This window comes from Dermochelys coriacea, chromosome 1 (assembly GCF_009764565.3).
Source record: "Dermochelys coriacea isolate rDerCor1 chromosome 1, rDerCor1.pri.v4, whole genome shotgun sequence".
NCBI classification, from domain to species: domain Eukaryota; kingdom Metazoa; phylum Chordata; order Testudines; family Dermochelyidae; genus Dermochelys; species Dermochelys coriacea.
The window spans coordinates 267,770,221-267,785,881 of record NC_050068.2 but is presented as its reverse complement, the minus strand read 5'-3'; the positions used below and the strand labels follow the sequence as shown (position 1 = coordinate 267,785,881).

The window sequence follows — 15,661 nt, the reverse complement described above, 5'->3', positions numbered from 1 at the left end:
AGCATTGCTTACCAGGCCGTTAGAAGTGCCTCAAGCGCCGGCTCTGCAGCTCCCATTGGCCGGGAACTGCGGCAAATGGGAGCTGCAGGCACAGCACCTGCAGACGGGGCAATGCACAGAGCTGCCTGGCCATGGTTCCGCGTAGGAGCTGGAGGGGGGACATGCTGCTGCTTCCGGGAGCTGCCTGAGATAAGAACCACCCAGCCCCTGCACCCCTGATCCCTGCCCCACCCTCTGAACCTCTTAATCCCTCCACCAAATCCCTAATCCTTGGCCCCACACCAGAGCCTGCACCCCCAGACCGAGCCCTCATCTCCCCTGCACATCCAACCCCCTGCCCCAGCCCGGAGTCCCCTCCCGCACCCTGAATCCCTCATTTCTGACCCTACCCTGAAACCCGCATCCCCAGCCCAGAGCCCATACTCCCTCCCACACCACAACCCCCTGCCTCAGCCCAGAGTCCCCTCCCATACTTCAAACCCCTCAGCTCCACCCCCAGCCCAGAACCCCTTCCTGCACCCCAAACCTCTCATCCCTGGCCCCACCCCAGAGCCTGCATCCCCAGCCAGAGCCCTCACCCTCTCCCACATCCCAACCCACTGCCTCAGCCCAGAGCCCCCTACCGCACCCTGAACTCATTTCTGGCCCCACCCTGAAGCCCTCACCCCCAGCCGGAGCCCTCATCCCCTCCTGCACTCTAACCCCCTGCCCCAGTCCAGTGAAAAAGAGCGAGTGAGTGATGATGCGGAGAGTGAGCGACAAGCGGGGGGTAGAGTGAGCGAGGGCAGGGCCTCGGAGAAGGGGTGGGGCGGGGCTTTGGAAATGAGCAGGGCAGGGCAAGAGTGTTCAGTTTTGTGTGAGTAGAAAGTTGGCAACCCTAGCTGTACCTTGCCAGGCCTGCAACTTCATGGCCATGTCAAGGCACATTCAGTCCAAGGGATATGTACTTCTGCAGCTAACGTGCAGTCAGTTGACATCTGGAGGGCCTACTCTCCTTCAAAGGTTATGACAAACTCACACTGAAGTGGGAGAATGGGGCACCAGATTTATAAGGTGGCCACACAGAACTCTTTTGAAAACATTTACAAAGGATTACTGCTTGGACTCAGCCCCATGGAAAAATCAAGGTTGACCTATTAGCTTTAGCGTTAGATTCTTCAAGAATGGAGACATCCCACAGTTGTATCTTTGGAGAAGAGATAATTGTGTGCCTGTAATTGTTGTTCTCTGAAGATATACTGCCATTTAGAACAAAGCCCTTATACTCACCTCTTCTGAGGTTAGAGGTCTGTAATTCTGATACTCTTCCCCAAATTTCATAACATTAAAACTCTTGTTTATATAGGGACTGTTGCTTGGGAACACTTATGGTGGCTATATCCCCCTGCTGTAGCTAACAGCTTTGGAACATTAAGGAAGTTTCTGTCTGCTCTTGTGCTGGGAACACACACTTGAATGGTGATCCAGTACAGTGTTTCTCAACCTTTTTGATATGAGGGACGGGCTTGCTGCCTTCCTAAACTGTTTCAGGGAGATCTCAGGGACCGGCACTAGTCTACAGACCAGTTGTTCAGAAACACAGAAATTCTAGTACACATGTACATCTTCACAAAAAAACAATTATAATCTTTTTTATAAAATGGTATATGGGATGAATTTGCAAACATTTATGAAAGTGAGAGATGACTAGGACTAGTTGGAGGTTGGCGTAGTGTGAGCAAGTCCTCTGAACTAATTGATACTAGTCCATAGCTTCTCTGGAAAGGAGACTGCGTGTTGTGCCAGACTACAAGGTAACTGTGATGTAGACAAATATCCCCTAGGAAGAAAGTGAAACCACAAAGCACATGTCACTTGTGACCAGATCTAAACGTGTGTCCTAAGAATGGAGGGGTTAGTGTATTATAGCTATCTACCTGAAAAACTTATTGTATACATTTTTGTTGTTATTAATATGGAGACAATATTTCTATAAGCTGGAAAAAAATCTAATAAATGACCCCTTAAGCATACAATAGTAGTTTTATAGATGGTGATTAGAATTTCTGAGTTATTGTTTGTATATTATCAAGTTTAAACTCACATCTGGAAATGATTCAGCATGGAAAACTATAAGGTAACCATTTTTTTACATCATTTCTAACCATCAGTTCACTCAAAGTAGGAACTGATACTTCTATTTTCAGTTTTCATTCACCTAGGGCTGTGTCTGTCAAAATGCCAGTAGCAAAAAAGTTTAAAATATTAATACAATTCAGTTGTGATTTTTTTTCCATACGAGTAAATGACCATTTTGGAATTTTTATGCCTGAGTAAAACAGATTAGGCAAATTCAGCCATGGAGTAACTGTTTTAATTAATGGAGTTACACCATAGATGAATTTGGTCCACGATAGTGAGATATGTTTCTTTCATATTACTTTGCAACTCAATTTCAAGTGTATACAAAATGACCGTCTGATGAGAGAACTAGAATTATGTACAAGCAATTTTTTAACTTTTCCTCTTGATTCACTCAGGAACATGGAAAAGCCCAATGTGATTTAAGTATAATTAAGTGTACAGTTAGTGATTAGGCAACTGTTTCTCTTATTCCCATCTTCTGTTGCATACTTGGTAATACCTTTTATTTTCTTTGCCAAAACCTTTGTCATGGATTAAATTAAAATTCAATTTATGTTTTTTTAAAGTTGTGTTTTAAAGGGATTTTCATTTTAATATCTAAACTTCTTATAAATCAAGGTGGGTTTTTTTAAATCACATTCTTACATTTAAATTTGAAGTCTCCCTGTTTAAATGCTTTTAACAGGGAGCTTCAAATTTAAATGTTAATGGTGGGTGAGTCTAATCTTTTATTGGACCAACTTCTATTGGTGAGGACAGACAAGCTTTCTGTCTGTCTACAGAGCTCTTCTGCATTTATTGTTATCTTTACTTTGCACTTAGAGTTACAATATGAAAAAATACCTTTAAAATTTTAACATCCAAAATCTCCATTGGAAATGCATTCTGATCATCTTTAATACACAAACTTAGAAAGTAAAAATCTTACATTACAATGCAACATGAAATGTACTTTTTGTTTTTATTCACAATGCTATAGAACAAGGGTCATCAGTAAAGCAGAGGAAGCTCCCATAAAATCAAGATTTGAGATTATTTAAAAAACTAGTCAGCCTCGGCCCATTCGCATCAAGAAAAGTCTTTGACTGGAAATCTCTTCTCACATTCGGAAAGCTGAGGAATTCTGGTAATTTGGAAGGGTCCTGTACCGAAAGTATTTTTTGGCTTCTGCTTTCAACATATTTCACATTTTAGGCAGGCTTAGAGTAACTTTTCAGCAGTTGAAAATGGACACAATCTCACACTTGTATCTCTCTCTTTTTTCCTCTTCTATTAGCATTATGTCTTGACAATAGGTAAAATACAACTACCTGTCTCTCAGGTAGGGACAGTGGAGAATATGATTATTACTGATTCAACACTTGAGAAGCAGAACTCACTGGTAGATACAAATTTAGCCTTAATTTCAAATGAGGTAATGCTTCACAAAAGCTGTCACCAGCCAATAGCTTTGCATTCAATACTCTATAGGATACGAGTTAGCTAATAAACCATAGTGGCAGTTTTTTCCTTTAAAAACATGGAAGCAGGGGTCCCTTTGGGCTGGCTGTAGTGACTTGGTAAGTTTTTTCTAGCTACCGTCTGTTACTCCAGAATCTAAGTTCTCATTTAAAAAAAATAAGGGCCACGTCCTCAGGTGGACCTGATCTTTAATCCCAGAAGTAGCCACAAGCCTACAAGGCCTCCAGTATAAATTATAATAGAGCTTGGAGATTCTGGACATATCACCTACTAGTCTTTCCCTATCTCTGGCATGCATCTAAACACCCATTACACCTAGGAGATGTAGAGCTGGCTATACCATCATCATGCCATCCAGGGATTCCCCTGTACAAGATGCACCTCAGGGGCCAAGGATCTGGCCTTAAGGACTTGTCTACATGAGAAAGTTTAAATCACATTCTAATGTATACCAGTAAAAGTGCTATAGTTATACCTGTATAACACCCATGTGGACACTCTTATTGCAGTAGAAGAGTACCTTTTCCAATTTAGCTTATATTGCGTTCTGAGTAGTTTAAGCTAAACCAAAAAGCCACTTTTATCCCAGAATAAAGGGCAGGTCTACAGGCACTACAGCAGCATAGGATTTTTTTCCCTTTGAGATAGGTAATCCACCTATCTGAGCGGCAGTAACCTAGGTCAAGAGAGGATTTTTCTATCAGGTCTAAATGTGTCTACACCAGTGGTTAAATTGACTTAAATATGGCCAACTCCGGGGTCTGATTTTCACACCCCTGAGTGATGTATCTAGGTTGATCTAAATTTTAAGTGTAAACCAGGGATGAGTCCCTACATGGGGGAATTATACAGTATAAACTATAGTGATTTAACCCATACTAGTATAATTATACCAAGGTAACTGGTATAATTATAGTGTACTAGTCTACCTTAAAAGTTAGGTCACATAGCAACATTATTCACTGGTGTGAAAAGTCTGTTTTCTTGTTGACATAGTTACCCATCATTTGGGGAGGTGGTGTTCCTACACCAATGGAAAAAAAACAATGTCTTTTGGTGTAGGCTGCATCTGTGCTACGGGTTAATGCCAGAGTAGCTACTGTCTCTGTAGCATAGATATACCCTGGAAAAAATCTTTGTGCAGGCAATCCCTTAGCCTCTAGTTACTATGGTTGGGAAATAACTTTCAAATTGTAAATTGAGTGTAAACCAATGCAGTGATGTCTACCATAGTCTATGTCTACACTGCCACTGCAGTTCCTGGGTATGAATAGCTATGCGCACCAAAGTGTTGCACTGTAACTCCCCTGTATGAATGCTGTGAGCGTGAACTAGACAGGTCCTAGTGCACAATAATGTAGTGCTCTTCATTCACATGGAGGAGTTACAGTGCAGCACTGTGGTGTTCACTGCTGTTCACATTCCCATAGTCCAAACTGTGGAGCAGCGTAGACTAGACCTGAGTCTGCAGATCATCTGTAATAATAGCCCTGAGAGGTGTGATGTTTGCCTATTGACCACAATACAGTGTTAACATGGAAGTATACAATTACAAGTGTCAACATTTTTAACTATTTCACTGTTGGAGGAAGCACACACAAAAAAGAGGACTGATCATATGATGAAAATATGCACAGTCTAGTATGAGAAGCAGTTTAATCCTGCTTAGGGGAAGCAGGGGAAACCAAACTCGAGATCTTAATAACAGGATTTCTGTATTTATCTACATAGACATTCAATAGTATCAATGGCACTTTTTGTAAGATTGGGAGTTTTCACTGATGGCTTTGATCAATATTTTCCAAAGATGATTCTCTCCTTGCAAGTTTTTAAGTAGTGTAACTCTGTTGACATCAGTTGAATTATTCCTGGTTTACACTAGTGTAAGACCAGAACTAGCTTTCCGACACAGCTTTTGTGCAGTATGCTCTGTTCTGCTGCCTTCTTATCTCAGAGTTAGATGCAAGTCAGTAGTGCTGTGTTTATATATGCTTACAGCTTTTGAAGCCCTTTTAGGTTGTTCTGGATGAAAGATACTATTTACATTTTGAATTATTAATTTTAAATTGGGGCAGGGATTCTGTTTTTTTTAAGCATTTCCAAGACACCCATTATGTGGTATCGAACCTGTATGAACCTTGGCTGAGGTTTAATAAAGCATAGGGTATCTGATTTGTTTCATGCAAGCATGGAAATGGATGACAGTGGTCAACACACCTTTGTTTTAGAAATACTTGCTTAAAGTGCTGTCAATAAGGAAAAACAGTCACCATCCTCAATTCAAATTAATTCTCTTACAAACTGACCTGATAATGTACTTAATTCTGTAATCCTACTTGCTCTGTGACACTCTTTCTTCAATAGATGTGAAATTATTAAGAATGAAGACACACAATCATAGTTCATTAATGGTTATTTGCACTGCAAGGTAATTGAAGTTCCCAAAATAGCTTCAGCACTGATCCACCACTGGCAGAAAATCTGTTCAGGGTTGGAGGTGTGATGGTGTAAGAAGTATTCAAAACTCCTTCTGTAAAGGGAGCCCTTAGCTGCCCAGCCCAGCCTGCAAAGTAGCTGTTGCTATGTGGGGAGGAATCATGGACAGGGCAGTCTCTGATTCAGAAGTCTATACAGAGGTTTCCAAGGAGCCTCAACTGCAATTTAAAACTGACTGCTCTTGGGAACCCCAGAGGAAGATTGGGGATATAATCATTGCCTGTCACCCCTGGAATGAATCCACCAGGGTGCAGCAGCCCTCACTAGCTTTGGGAAGTGCAATTTTGGAAAAAGCTGTTTTAAAAAAAAAATCTGATCTAATTTTCACCATGGGTGGTGGACATCATAGACCAGGGAGGCTAAGCCTCCCCTAATCCAGGCTGTGGCCTCACCGTGAGGCCCCACCCTTATTTCCTTGAAGCCAGTGAGGTCTGAGATCATAAGAACATAAGAATGGCCATACTGGGTCAGACCAAAGGTCCATCCAGCCCAGTATCCTGTCTACCCACAGTGGCCAATGCCAAGTGCCCCAGAGCGGATGAACCTAACAAGTAATGGTCAAGTGATCTCTCTCCTGCCATCCATCTCCACCCTCCGACAGAGGCTAAGGGCACCATTCCTTACCCATCCTGGCTAATAGCCATTAATGGACTTAACCTCCATGAATTGATCTAGTTCTCTTTTAAACCGTTACAGTCCTAGCCTTCACAACCTCCTCAGGTAAGGAGTTCCACAGCTTGACTGTGCGCTGTGTGAAGATTTTATTTGTTTTAAACCTGCTGCCCATTAATTTCATCTAGCGGTCTGGAGCTCAGGGTTCACTGCCCCAAGGACCTTGCAATCTAAGGTCCCAATCCTGCAACCTGTTTCCCGAGGGCACGCTCCTGTGCTCCTGGGGAAGTTGTTGTATCGGGACTCAAGTAATGGGCAATGTCCCTTTCAAACTCTGCAATACACTAGAAGGGATTTATTTCTTTACTTGCTGATATACTATTCACAGCTTTTAATGGCAAGGGTTGGATTTTATCTCCTCCGCCCAAATCAGTGCCCAGATCAAAGATGTTTCCTGAAGAGCCCAGGAGGGCCAGGCCCCCGTGTAAGGAGGCGCTTCACCCTGCCTCTGACAGTGACAGTTTTGACAAGAAAGGACACGCACGGGACAAGCGGTGTTGTGTGGGGCTGATCGCGCCACTAGGGCTGCCTTCAGACGACCTGCCGCGGGACCACGCGACCAACGGGAGACTTTACGCCGGGTTCTAGGAAGCTCTTAAATGTCTCACTGAAACACCGGCAGGAAAACCCTCTGTGCTCCCCTCCCAGAGAGCCACCAGAGCAGAGTCGGGCAATTCCTCCCCAGCCAGGGGGTCTCGCCCCGGCCCCCTCCAGCAGCAAAGACCTCGATCTCCTGTTCGTATGGCCGGGAGGCTCATGTGGTGCCAATAAGGAAGCTTTAGCAGTTAGCAGCGGCGGCAGGACCTCGCTTCCTGCTCCCCTGGGGGAGGCGTCTGGATCATGGCACCTCCCCGCCTGAGGGAGGGAGGGAGACGACACAACGCCAGCGCCTCTCCCGCCTGAGCCGAATTTAAACTGCGTTACTACTCCTCGCGCAAAGCACTAATGCTGATCGAACCCTTGTGCCGCTCCCTCCTCTAGCGCGCAGCCAATAGCAGCCCAACTTCGTGACTCGGCCGACCAATCCAGACACGCTTTATTGGAGGTTGGGCGAAGCTCTCGCCGAGCGCGCTGCGAGTTGTTGGGTTCATTCCGCTGGGCAGGGGAGGCGGTTGTCCACCCCTCCCTTTGTTGGCGCCTCTCCCGGGAGGGCGGCAGAGGCCGGCGATGCCCGAGTTCTTGGCGGACCCGTGGGTGCTGACCAAGGAGAAGCTGAAGAGCGAGCTGATCGCCAACAATGTGAGCCTGCCGGGCGGCGAGCAGCGCAAGGACGTGTATGTGCAGCTCTACCTGCAGCACCTCACCGCCCGCAACGCGCCCGCCGCGCTCACCCAGCCCGACTTCTCCAGCGACGAGGAGAGGGAGCCCACCCCGCTCGGCGCCAGAAGCAGAGGAGGAGCCGCCCCCGGCCGGGTAGGAGACCGCCCCGCCCGCCCCCCGCCGCTCGGGTGACCCCAGCGCTGCAGTACAAAGGGCTGTGGCGGCCCCTGACCGCCGCCCGCGCTCCCGCCCCTCTGTCCTGCCCGCGCATGCAGACCTCCCCCGGGGAGCTGGCCCTAGGCAGGCGGTGTGCGCCGCTTCCCGCTCTGTCCGAGGTGTGGAGCGCGCCCTGGCGGCCCCGGCCTGTCTGCAGCGGGTTATCTCGGGTTAGGGGAGAGCTCGGCGCTTTCTCTTCCCCCAGAGCCCCTGGCGGCCCCCGCGTGGGGCAACAGCGGCTCTCGGTGGCTGATACGAGCTCCTCGGCGCAGACCTCTTCCGCCGGGGATCTTCACTCTGCGGGACGCTGGGGCCTCTGCCCCGTGCGGGGCTGGCGGGTGCAGCGCCCTGCGCCGGCAGCCAGGGACCTTCCCTGCCCGTGCTCAGGGAGAGGGGCGCTCTGCCGGGATTTCCTTTCCTCGTAACTTCATACTAGGGCGTACTCTGTCGTGTCTGGGACAGCCCGCTTCGCCCTGCAGCTCGGGGGCTCGCTGAGTGTCGGGTGCCTGCGGGACTAAGATGTCTGGCTAGGCTGGGAGATCGAGGTGTCTTGTTGAGGCCTCTGTAAACTTTAGTAGCGAAGCTGCTGAACGGCAAATCATCTGATGGATGCTTATTTGTAATATGCAGAATTAAATAATATGGTAACAGCAGCTTTCGTGTTTGTGGCATGCCAGGTTCTTATGCGGTAACTCGAGTTGGCTAAAGAAGGGGTGTGTGAGAAATATTTTAAAAAGAAATGGAATTAAGTAAGTTTTCTAATGTTTAGACCAATTTTCCCATGACTTGAATGTCCAGAAACTTCATCAAAGGAAGAGAGATTCAGGCTTCTAGCCACAAGACTGTCTTTGTGATCTAAACAAATCTACAGCTCTCCTACAGAGTTTCAGTTGCATTGAAATAACTCAAAGTGTGAACGTTTCTGTTCACATTGGTGGATGGTTACTAAGTCTCCTTTTTTCTTTTCTTTTCTTTTTTCTTTTTTTGAAGGAAAAAAATAGTTAATGATTCTAAGGAATGGTTTAAGTGTGATTGCACTTACCTGTATCTGAGTGGATATGCTATAGGGAAGTGCCTTGTTCAGTGCACTTGTTTGGGTAACAACCAACAATCTAAGAAAGTGGGGTGATGGACATGCAGGCCTTGCCTATACTGGGTAAACTTTATTTAAACAGTATTTGAGAGGAAATAATTTTGCTTGTAATCTAAAATACAGCCAAATACCATGGGGATGGGTCTCATATAAAAGACTTGTAATAAATAATCACTGCTAGGTTGAGTGTTGAGTTGTAGTTCTTTTGATTTTTACAATCCAGGTGTCTAAAATCCTGTACCTTTTAAAGGTGACTTGTGAAGGGGAAACAAGAGTGTTCAGAACAAATCTATCTTCTTTTTTTTTTTTTTTTTTTTAACTAGAAATTCAGTTGTAGTATAATGAGTAACAACTGATGAAACTAGTACATCTTGGGTCAAGAAACTGAAAGCTGAGCAACTGAAAGAGGAAGGGATTTTTATGTCAGACTATTAAACTTACTTTTTGTTCTAACGCTGAAGTCAAATGCCTGAGTAGAAGCCTAGAGGCTGTCTTTCTTTAAAGCTTAATGTTTCTTTTTTTAAGAAAATTTTCTTTCAAGAAAATTTCCCACAAAACCAGGGAAAGCCAGCCTTGACAGACTTCCTAATTCTGAGGCACCAAAAAAACCCAGCAGGAAAATATCAAATGTAGACAGATTTTTGGACCTCTCTTGTACATCATAAGGAAACAAAAATGCAGTATAACCCAATTTCAAAAAAAAAAAACCCCTTTCTGGGTGACCTTTTAAAATGGTTCTAAACTGAACACACATGGATCCAATGCTTTTCCTAAAAGACCAAAAAAACCCCACCCTGCTGCCATGACTACTGTGAAGAATATTATTACATGGGTTATGTGATAGTTGCAAGAACAATAAACCTCTAGTTTATTATGTGTCTGATGGTGAAGGCCTTTACTCTAAAAATTACAATAAATTATCTTACTGGGAGCCTGTTCCAGTTAGAAAATGGTACAATTGGTTTGTAAGTGAGGAGGGGTAGATATACAGTAGCTACCTTATAAAAGTCAGTTTGATCACTTATGTAGTTCTGTGTACTAAGATTTAATTTAATCTGAGTATTTTGGTAACATTTTGTAGCACAAGCTTCATTACTGTGGTTTGTGCCCAGAACTCCAGAGTTTTCTTATAGCTGTCGGAAGCTGTTCTATTTTGTACTTGAGGTCTAAATGGAAAAGTGATATCCGAATACTATATAAACAGTGTTTACTTTGGAAAATGCAAATAGTTCTATAAAAATGCAAAAGGTGACAAGGCCAAGACCAGGGTGGATTTGATTTAAATCACTAGTCAGTGGTGGCATATCTTTTCTCCAGCTCCTATGCAGAGGCGCAGCCAGGTGGGTCTGCATGCTGCTCCATCCGTGGGCTCTGCCCTTGCAGCTCCCATTGGAGTGCCGGAAGGGGCCATTGGAGCGCATAGGAGCTGGAATGGGGTCATGCTGCGGCGTCCGGGAGCCGTGTGGAGCAGCCCCCAATCCTGTGCCCCAGCTGGAGCACCAGAGCGGGGCCATGCCATGGTTTCTGGGAGCCGTGTGGTGCGGCCCCCAACTTAGCACCTTGGCTGGAGTGCCGGAAGGGGCCATTGGAGCGCATAGGAGCTGGAATGGGGTCATGCCGCGGCGTCCGGGAGCCGTGTGGAGCAGCCCCCAATCCTGTGCCCCAGCTGGAGCACCAGAGCGGGGCCATGCCATGGTTTCTGGGAGCCGTGTGGTGCAGCCCCCAACTTAGCACCTTGGCTGGAGCTCCGGAATGGGGCCAAGCTCCGTGGTTCAGCCCCTGAGCCCAGTGGGAGTTCGCGGGCCATAGTTTGCCTATCCCTGGGATAGATGGTGCTCAGTGAATGAGAAGTGTGGTTTTGGTTTTTTGCTTTTAAATACTTGTTCAGTTTATGACCCCATGCCTTATGGCACATGACTCAGACCCTGCTCTTGAAGACAGAATTATTAATTTTTCTTATGGGCTTATCACTATAATATCTGAGAGCTTCAAGTTTAATGAAGTTATTTTCACAATGCCCTGTGTGGTGGGAATGTTATTATCCCCATTTTACAGATGCAAAACTGAGGCACAAAGACTAGCTCAAAAGTATCCACTAACTTTGGGTGCTCAATTTGTGATGTGTAGATCCTTATTTTTGTTTCCAGAGTAACTAGCATTATGTAGTACTTCATTTGCAACTGCAAGTGCTCAGCACTTGGGCAAGTCAGACACGCAGAAAATGAACCTCTAACTAGTGACCATCTATGAGAAGTTTTAAGTGACTTGCTTAGCATCATGTAGGAATTATCCAACAGAGTCAGGGATAGAATCCAGGTCTCCAGGGTAGTGTTCAGCTCCTTTATCTGTGAGGTCATAGTTTCTCTTCCTGTAGTCCCCTGCCTCGTTCACTGTACACTTCTGCAGTAAATGAAGCAGGGGCCCTCCAGGCAAGTCTCCTCTGATTCGTCTCCAGAGCAGGATCATTCTTTGTCCGGGGGTGGGGAAAAGGGGAAGGGAGTATGTGATTATGTAATTAAAGACTGTATAATGATGAATACACACAAGAGGACTGAATTAAGGTTGTATGGGTAACCTTAATTTTGGCATTTCCTAACTTTTGAGTGCTTGACTTTACAATTTTAATGTTCTCAATATTCTTGTGTGTGATAGAATATGTAAAATCTTTGTACAGTACAGGAACTTATGCTAATTGGAGCCTTTAGGTAATGTTGGTATACCAACAATAAGTAATGGCAAGGAAATAATCATTGCTGCAAGATATTTGAGATCAAGAGCTTAGTTGGACTCTCTCTAAAGGATTAGACACTTATGGATAAAAACATCCTAGTTACAGTAAACAAAAAATATAGGAGGAGTACAAATTCACATGCTACATAGACCAGCCCTCTGTGTTTGTCTTATCATACATTAGCATTTTTTGTATTCATGTTTCCCAGTGTACATAGTTTCACTTTTGGCAGCAGACATGTGGTGTTCACAAGGCTTGTATTAAACAGGTATTAAGAGCCCCTTTCTGAGTACTAGGTTTCAGAGTAGCAGCCGTGTTAGTCTGTATTCGCAAAAAGAAAAGGAGTACTTGTGGCACCCAATAGCTCACCTTAAGTGATCACACTTGTTACAGTGTGTATGGTAACACCCATTGTTTCATGTTCTCTATGTATATAAATCTCCCCACTGTATTTTCCACTGAATGCATCCGATGAAGTGAGTTGTAGCTCACGAAAGCTTATGCTCAAATAAATTTTTTACTCTAAGGTGCCACAAGTACTCCTTTTCTTTTTTCTGAGTAGTAGTAAAGATGCCTGAGCTGTGTCACTACCAGTAGTGGAACTGCAGCTCTTTGGGATTATTAAGGCTTTAGAAAATCCTAGTGTAGATGCAGTATAACTGTCCTCATTTTAGGAAGAAACATCCTCTTATTAGCAGGTAATTTCAGAGTTGTCCAGATGATTTCTGGCACCTTACATTAAAGCATGTGGTACCAGCTGCGGTTGAAGACAAGCTATTGGAGTAGTAGAATGACTGATCTGACCTAATACAACAGATCTTAGCTCTTGGCAAAATTCTTCTAGTCCTTTTATTTTCAACAAGGGTCCTGGTGATTAGCAATCTCAGTGTTGGATCTCTTCTTAGCACCAAAGGTGAGGGTGGGACAACATGCAGAACTGAATTTTTCTCTCGCATTCTTTCACCCTCCCCGCCCCAAGCTTAGTGAGACTAGTTGGTAAGGCTTCAGGTTTTTGAAGGATCTGTCGCTGTTCACCTTGAAGAAAGGTTGCAAGTCATAAGCTGTACCTAGGTTATATTGTGGGTGTAAGGCTAAGACAACAATCTTAGAAAAACTGTGTGGAACCACCACTGATTTTAATTGCTTGTTTGGACATTTAGAACCCAGTTCTCCAGTCTGTCAGGTTCCAGATCCCTTTGCACAAATAGCTAACGAATATGTAGTAGGGGCCTTGCCGCTAAGGGCAGAGACTTCCATTTCTTACTTATGGAACATTGATAACAAGTGGATTTTCACTGTGCGTACTCTTGCTCCTAAAGCCAAAGATTTGCTTTACTATTATGTTGTTGCAATACTATATACACTTACTAGGTTTATAAAAATTCTACAATTCATATATAATCTGATGTGAAAGGTCTCTTTGAATGTAAAAACGGCATCCTGTAACACAACACATTTTGTACCTGTGAGCCTAAGAACTGATGACCTACTTTGTCAAGTTTAATAACAGCTGTGACATAATAGCTTTGTGTTTGCACAGATGAAGTCAGTCCACACTACTTTAGGAGAGGTAGTATTTTCTCCCTGTACCCCAGAAAAAAATTGAAATACAACTTGATGCTTGGGACCTTCAGCACATGTCTCCCTCTTTATGAAATAAAAAGAACGTATAACCTGTAAACAATTGATTTGCATCTCCACCTGTTAAATAGTTCCTTGACTGTCTATTTTTAGTGCTCTATAATATATGTGAGGGCTCCCCTGCTTGTATTTATGGTATCGCTCTGGAAAGGGAACTGGAGTCAGTATGATCAGATGTTGGATCGTGTTTCTTTTAAAGATAATCTTGAGGGATAGTAGCTGCAGTGAGTGGTAAAATTCCTGTAGGTGTCGCAGTAAAAGGCTATGCCTAGCTGTTTTAGTATCCGCTACTAAGGATGTAACCAGTTCTGTGGATTGTGATAAACATTATGTTCCTATATTTAGTCCATTAATACAAGCTGGTAATGTATAGTGAACACTAGTGTTCATCTCTCTAGAGCTAGATAGTCGGATTGTTTTGACATGTGAGTGGAAACACTCCTCTTTAGCTGTGGTATTTGTAAACTATCCCTTAGTTGTACTGCAATGTAGCCTAGAGACCTCAGTCAGGTGTCAGGCCCCCATCATGATAGAACCTATAGAAGAATACAAGAGAAACCTTGTCCTTAGCTAAGAAGCAATTCTGTGATACAGATCTGAAATATTACATACTGTAGCTGTATATCTGAAGTATGTGTTGGTCATGAGTCCATGCAACCAGATAGTAACACACACAATGGCTCATAACTCTCTCCTTTCTTCCCCATCACCAACTTCCATCGGATGGAGAGGTGTTTTTCCCCTATAAATCTCTAATATAAGAAATGAGTGCTTTTTTTGCTTTAAATCCATTCAAGGTCTAAGATAAGCTAGGATTAAAAGCCTTCAGATGTGTAGTCTAACTTCAGAAAGAAAGTATCTACATTCATGCACTCTAAGTTAGTAAAAAAAAAAAAAAAATTTAAAAATCTAAAACAGGGAAAATAAACATGGGGAAATAGTTTTTACTTTATGTAATGACCGACTTTCTGAGGAAACTACAATCCATCGGTGATCTTCCTAAAATACCATCCTAGCCACTATGGATGTAGAAGACCTCTACACCAACGTTCCACACAAAGATGGACTACAAGCAGTCAGGAACAGTATCCCTGATACTGTTACGGCAAACCTGGTGGCTGAACTTTGTGACTTTGTCCTCGCCCATAACTATTTCACATTTGGGAACAATGTATACCTTCAAATCAATGGCACTGCTATGGGTACCTGCATGGCCCCCCAGTATGCTAACATTTTTATGGCTGACTTAGAACAACGCTTCCTCAGCTGTCGTCCCCTAATGCACCTACTCTACTTGCGCTACATTGATGATAGCTTCATCATCTGGACCCATGGAAAAGAAGCCCTTGAGGAATTCCACTATGATGTCAGCAATTTCCATCCCATCATCAACCTCAGCCTGGACCAGTCCACACGAGATCCACTTCCTGGACACTGCAGTGCAAATAAGTGATGGTCACATAAATACCACCCTATACCGAAAACCTACTGACTGCTATACTTGCCTACATGCCTCCAGCTTTCATCCAGACCAAACCACACAATCCATTGTCTACAGCCAAGTTCTACAATACAACCACATTTGCTCCAATCCCTCAGACAGAGACAAACACCTACAAGATCTCTATCAAGTGTTCTTAGAACTACAATACCCACCTGCTGAAATGAAGAAACAGATTGACAGAGCTAGAAGAATACCCAGAAGTTACCTACTACAGGACAGGCCCAACAAAGAAAATAACAGAATGCCACTAGCCATCACCTTCAGCCCCAACTAAAACCTCTCCAGCTCATCATCAAGGATCTACAACCTATCCTGAAGGACGACCCATCACTCTCACAGATCTTGGGAGACAGGCCAGTCCTTGCTTACAGACAGCCCCCCAACCCGAAGCAAATGCTCACCAGCAACCACATAACAAAATCACTAACCCAGGAACCTATCCTTGCAACAAAGCCCGTTGCCA

At 44.2% G+C, this 15,661-nt stretch overlaps 1 protein-coding gene across 15 annotated transcripts in view; it reads left to right on the top strand.

The window, feature by feature from the left end:
* The first annotated feature begins 1,627 nt into the window (after positions 1–1,627).
* The window catches only part of TMPO (thymopoietin), a 47,759-nt gene continuing 33,725 nt past the window's right edge, over positions 1,628–15,661 (top strand). For all 15 annotated transcript variants that reach the window (XM_038402639.2, XM_043491833.1, XM_043491811.1 and 12 more), the window contains exon 1: positions 1,628–8,166. In XM_038402639.2, coding sequence (XP_038258567.1) covers positions 7,921–8,166 — 246 coding nt within the window. In that variant the 5' untranslated portion in view covers positions 1,628–7,920. The remainder of the gene's footprint in view (positions 8,167–15,661) is intronic.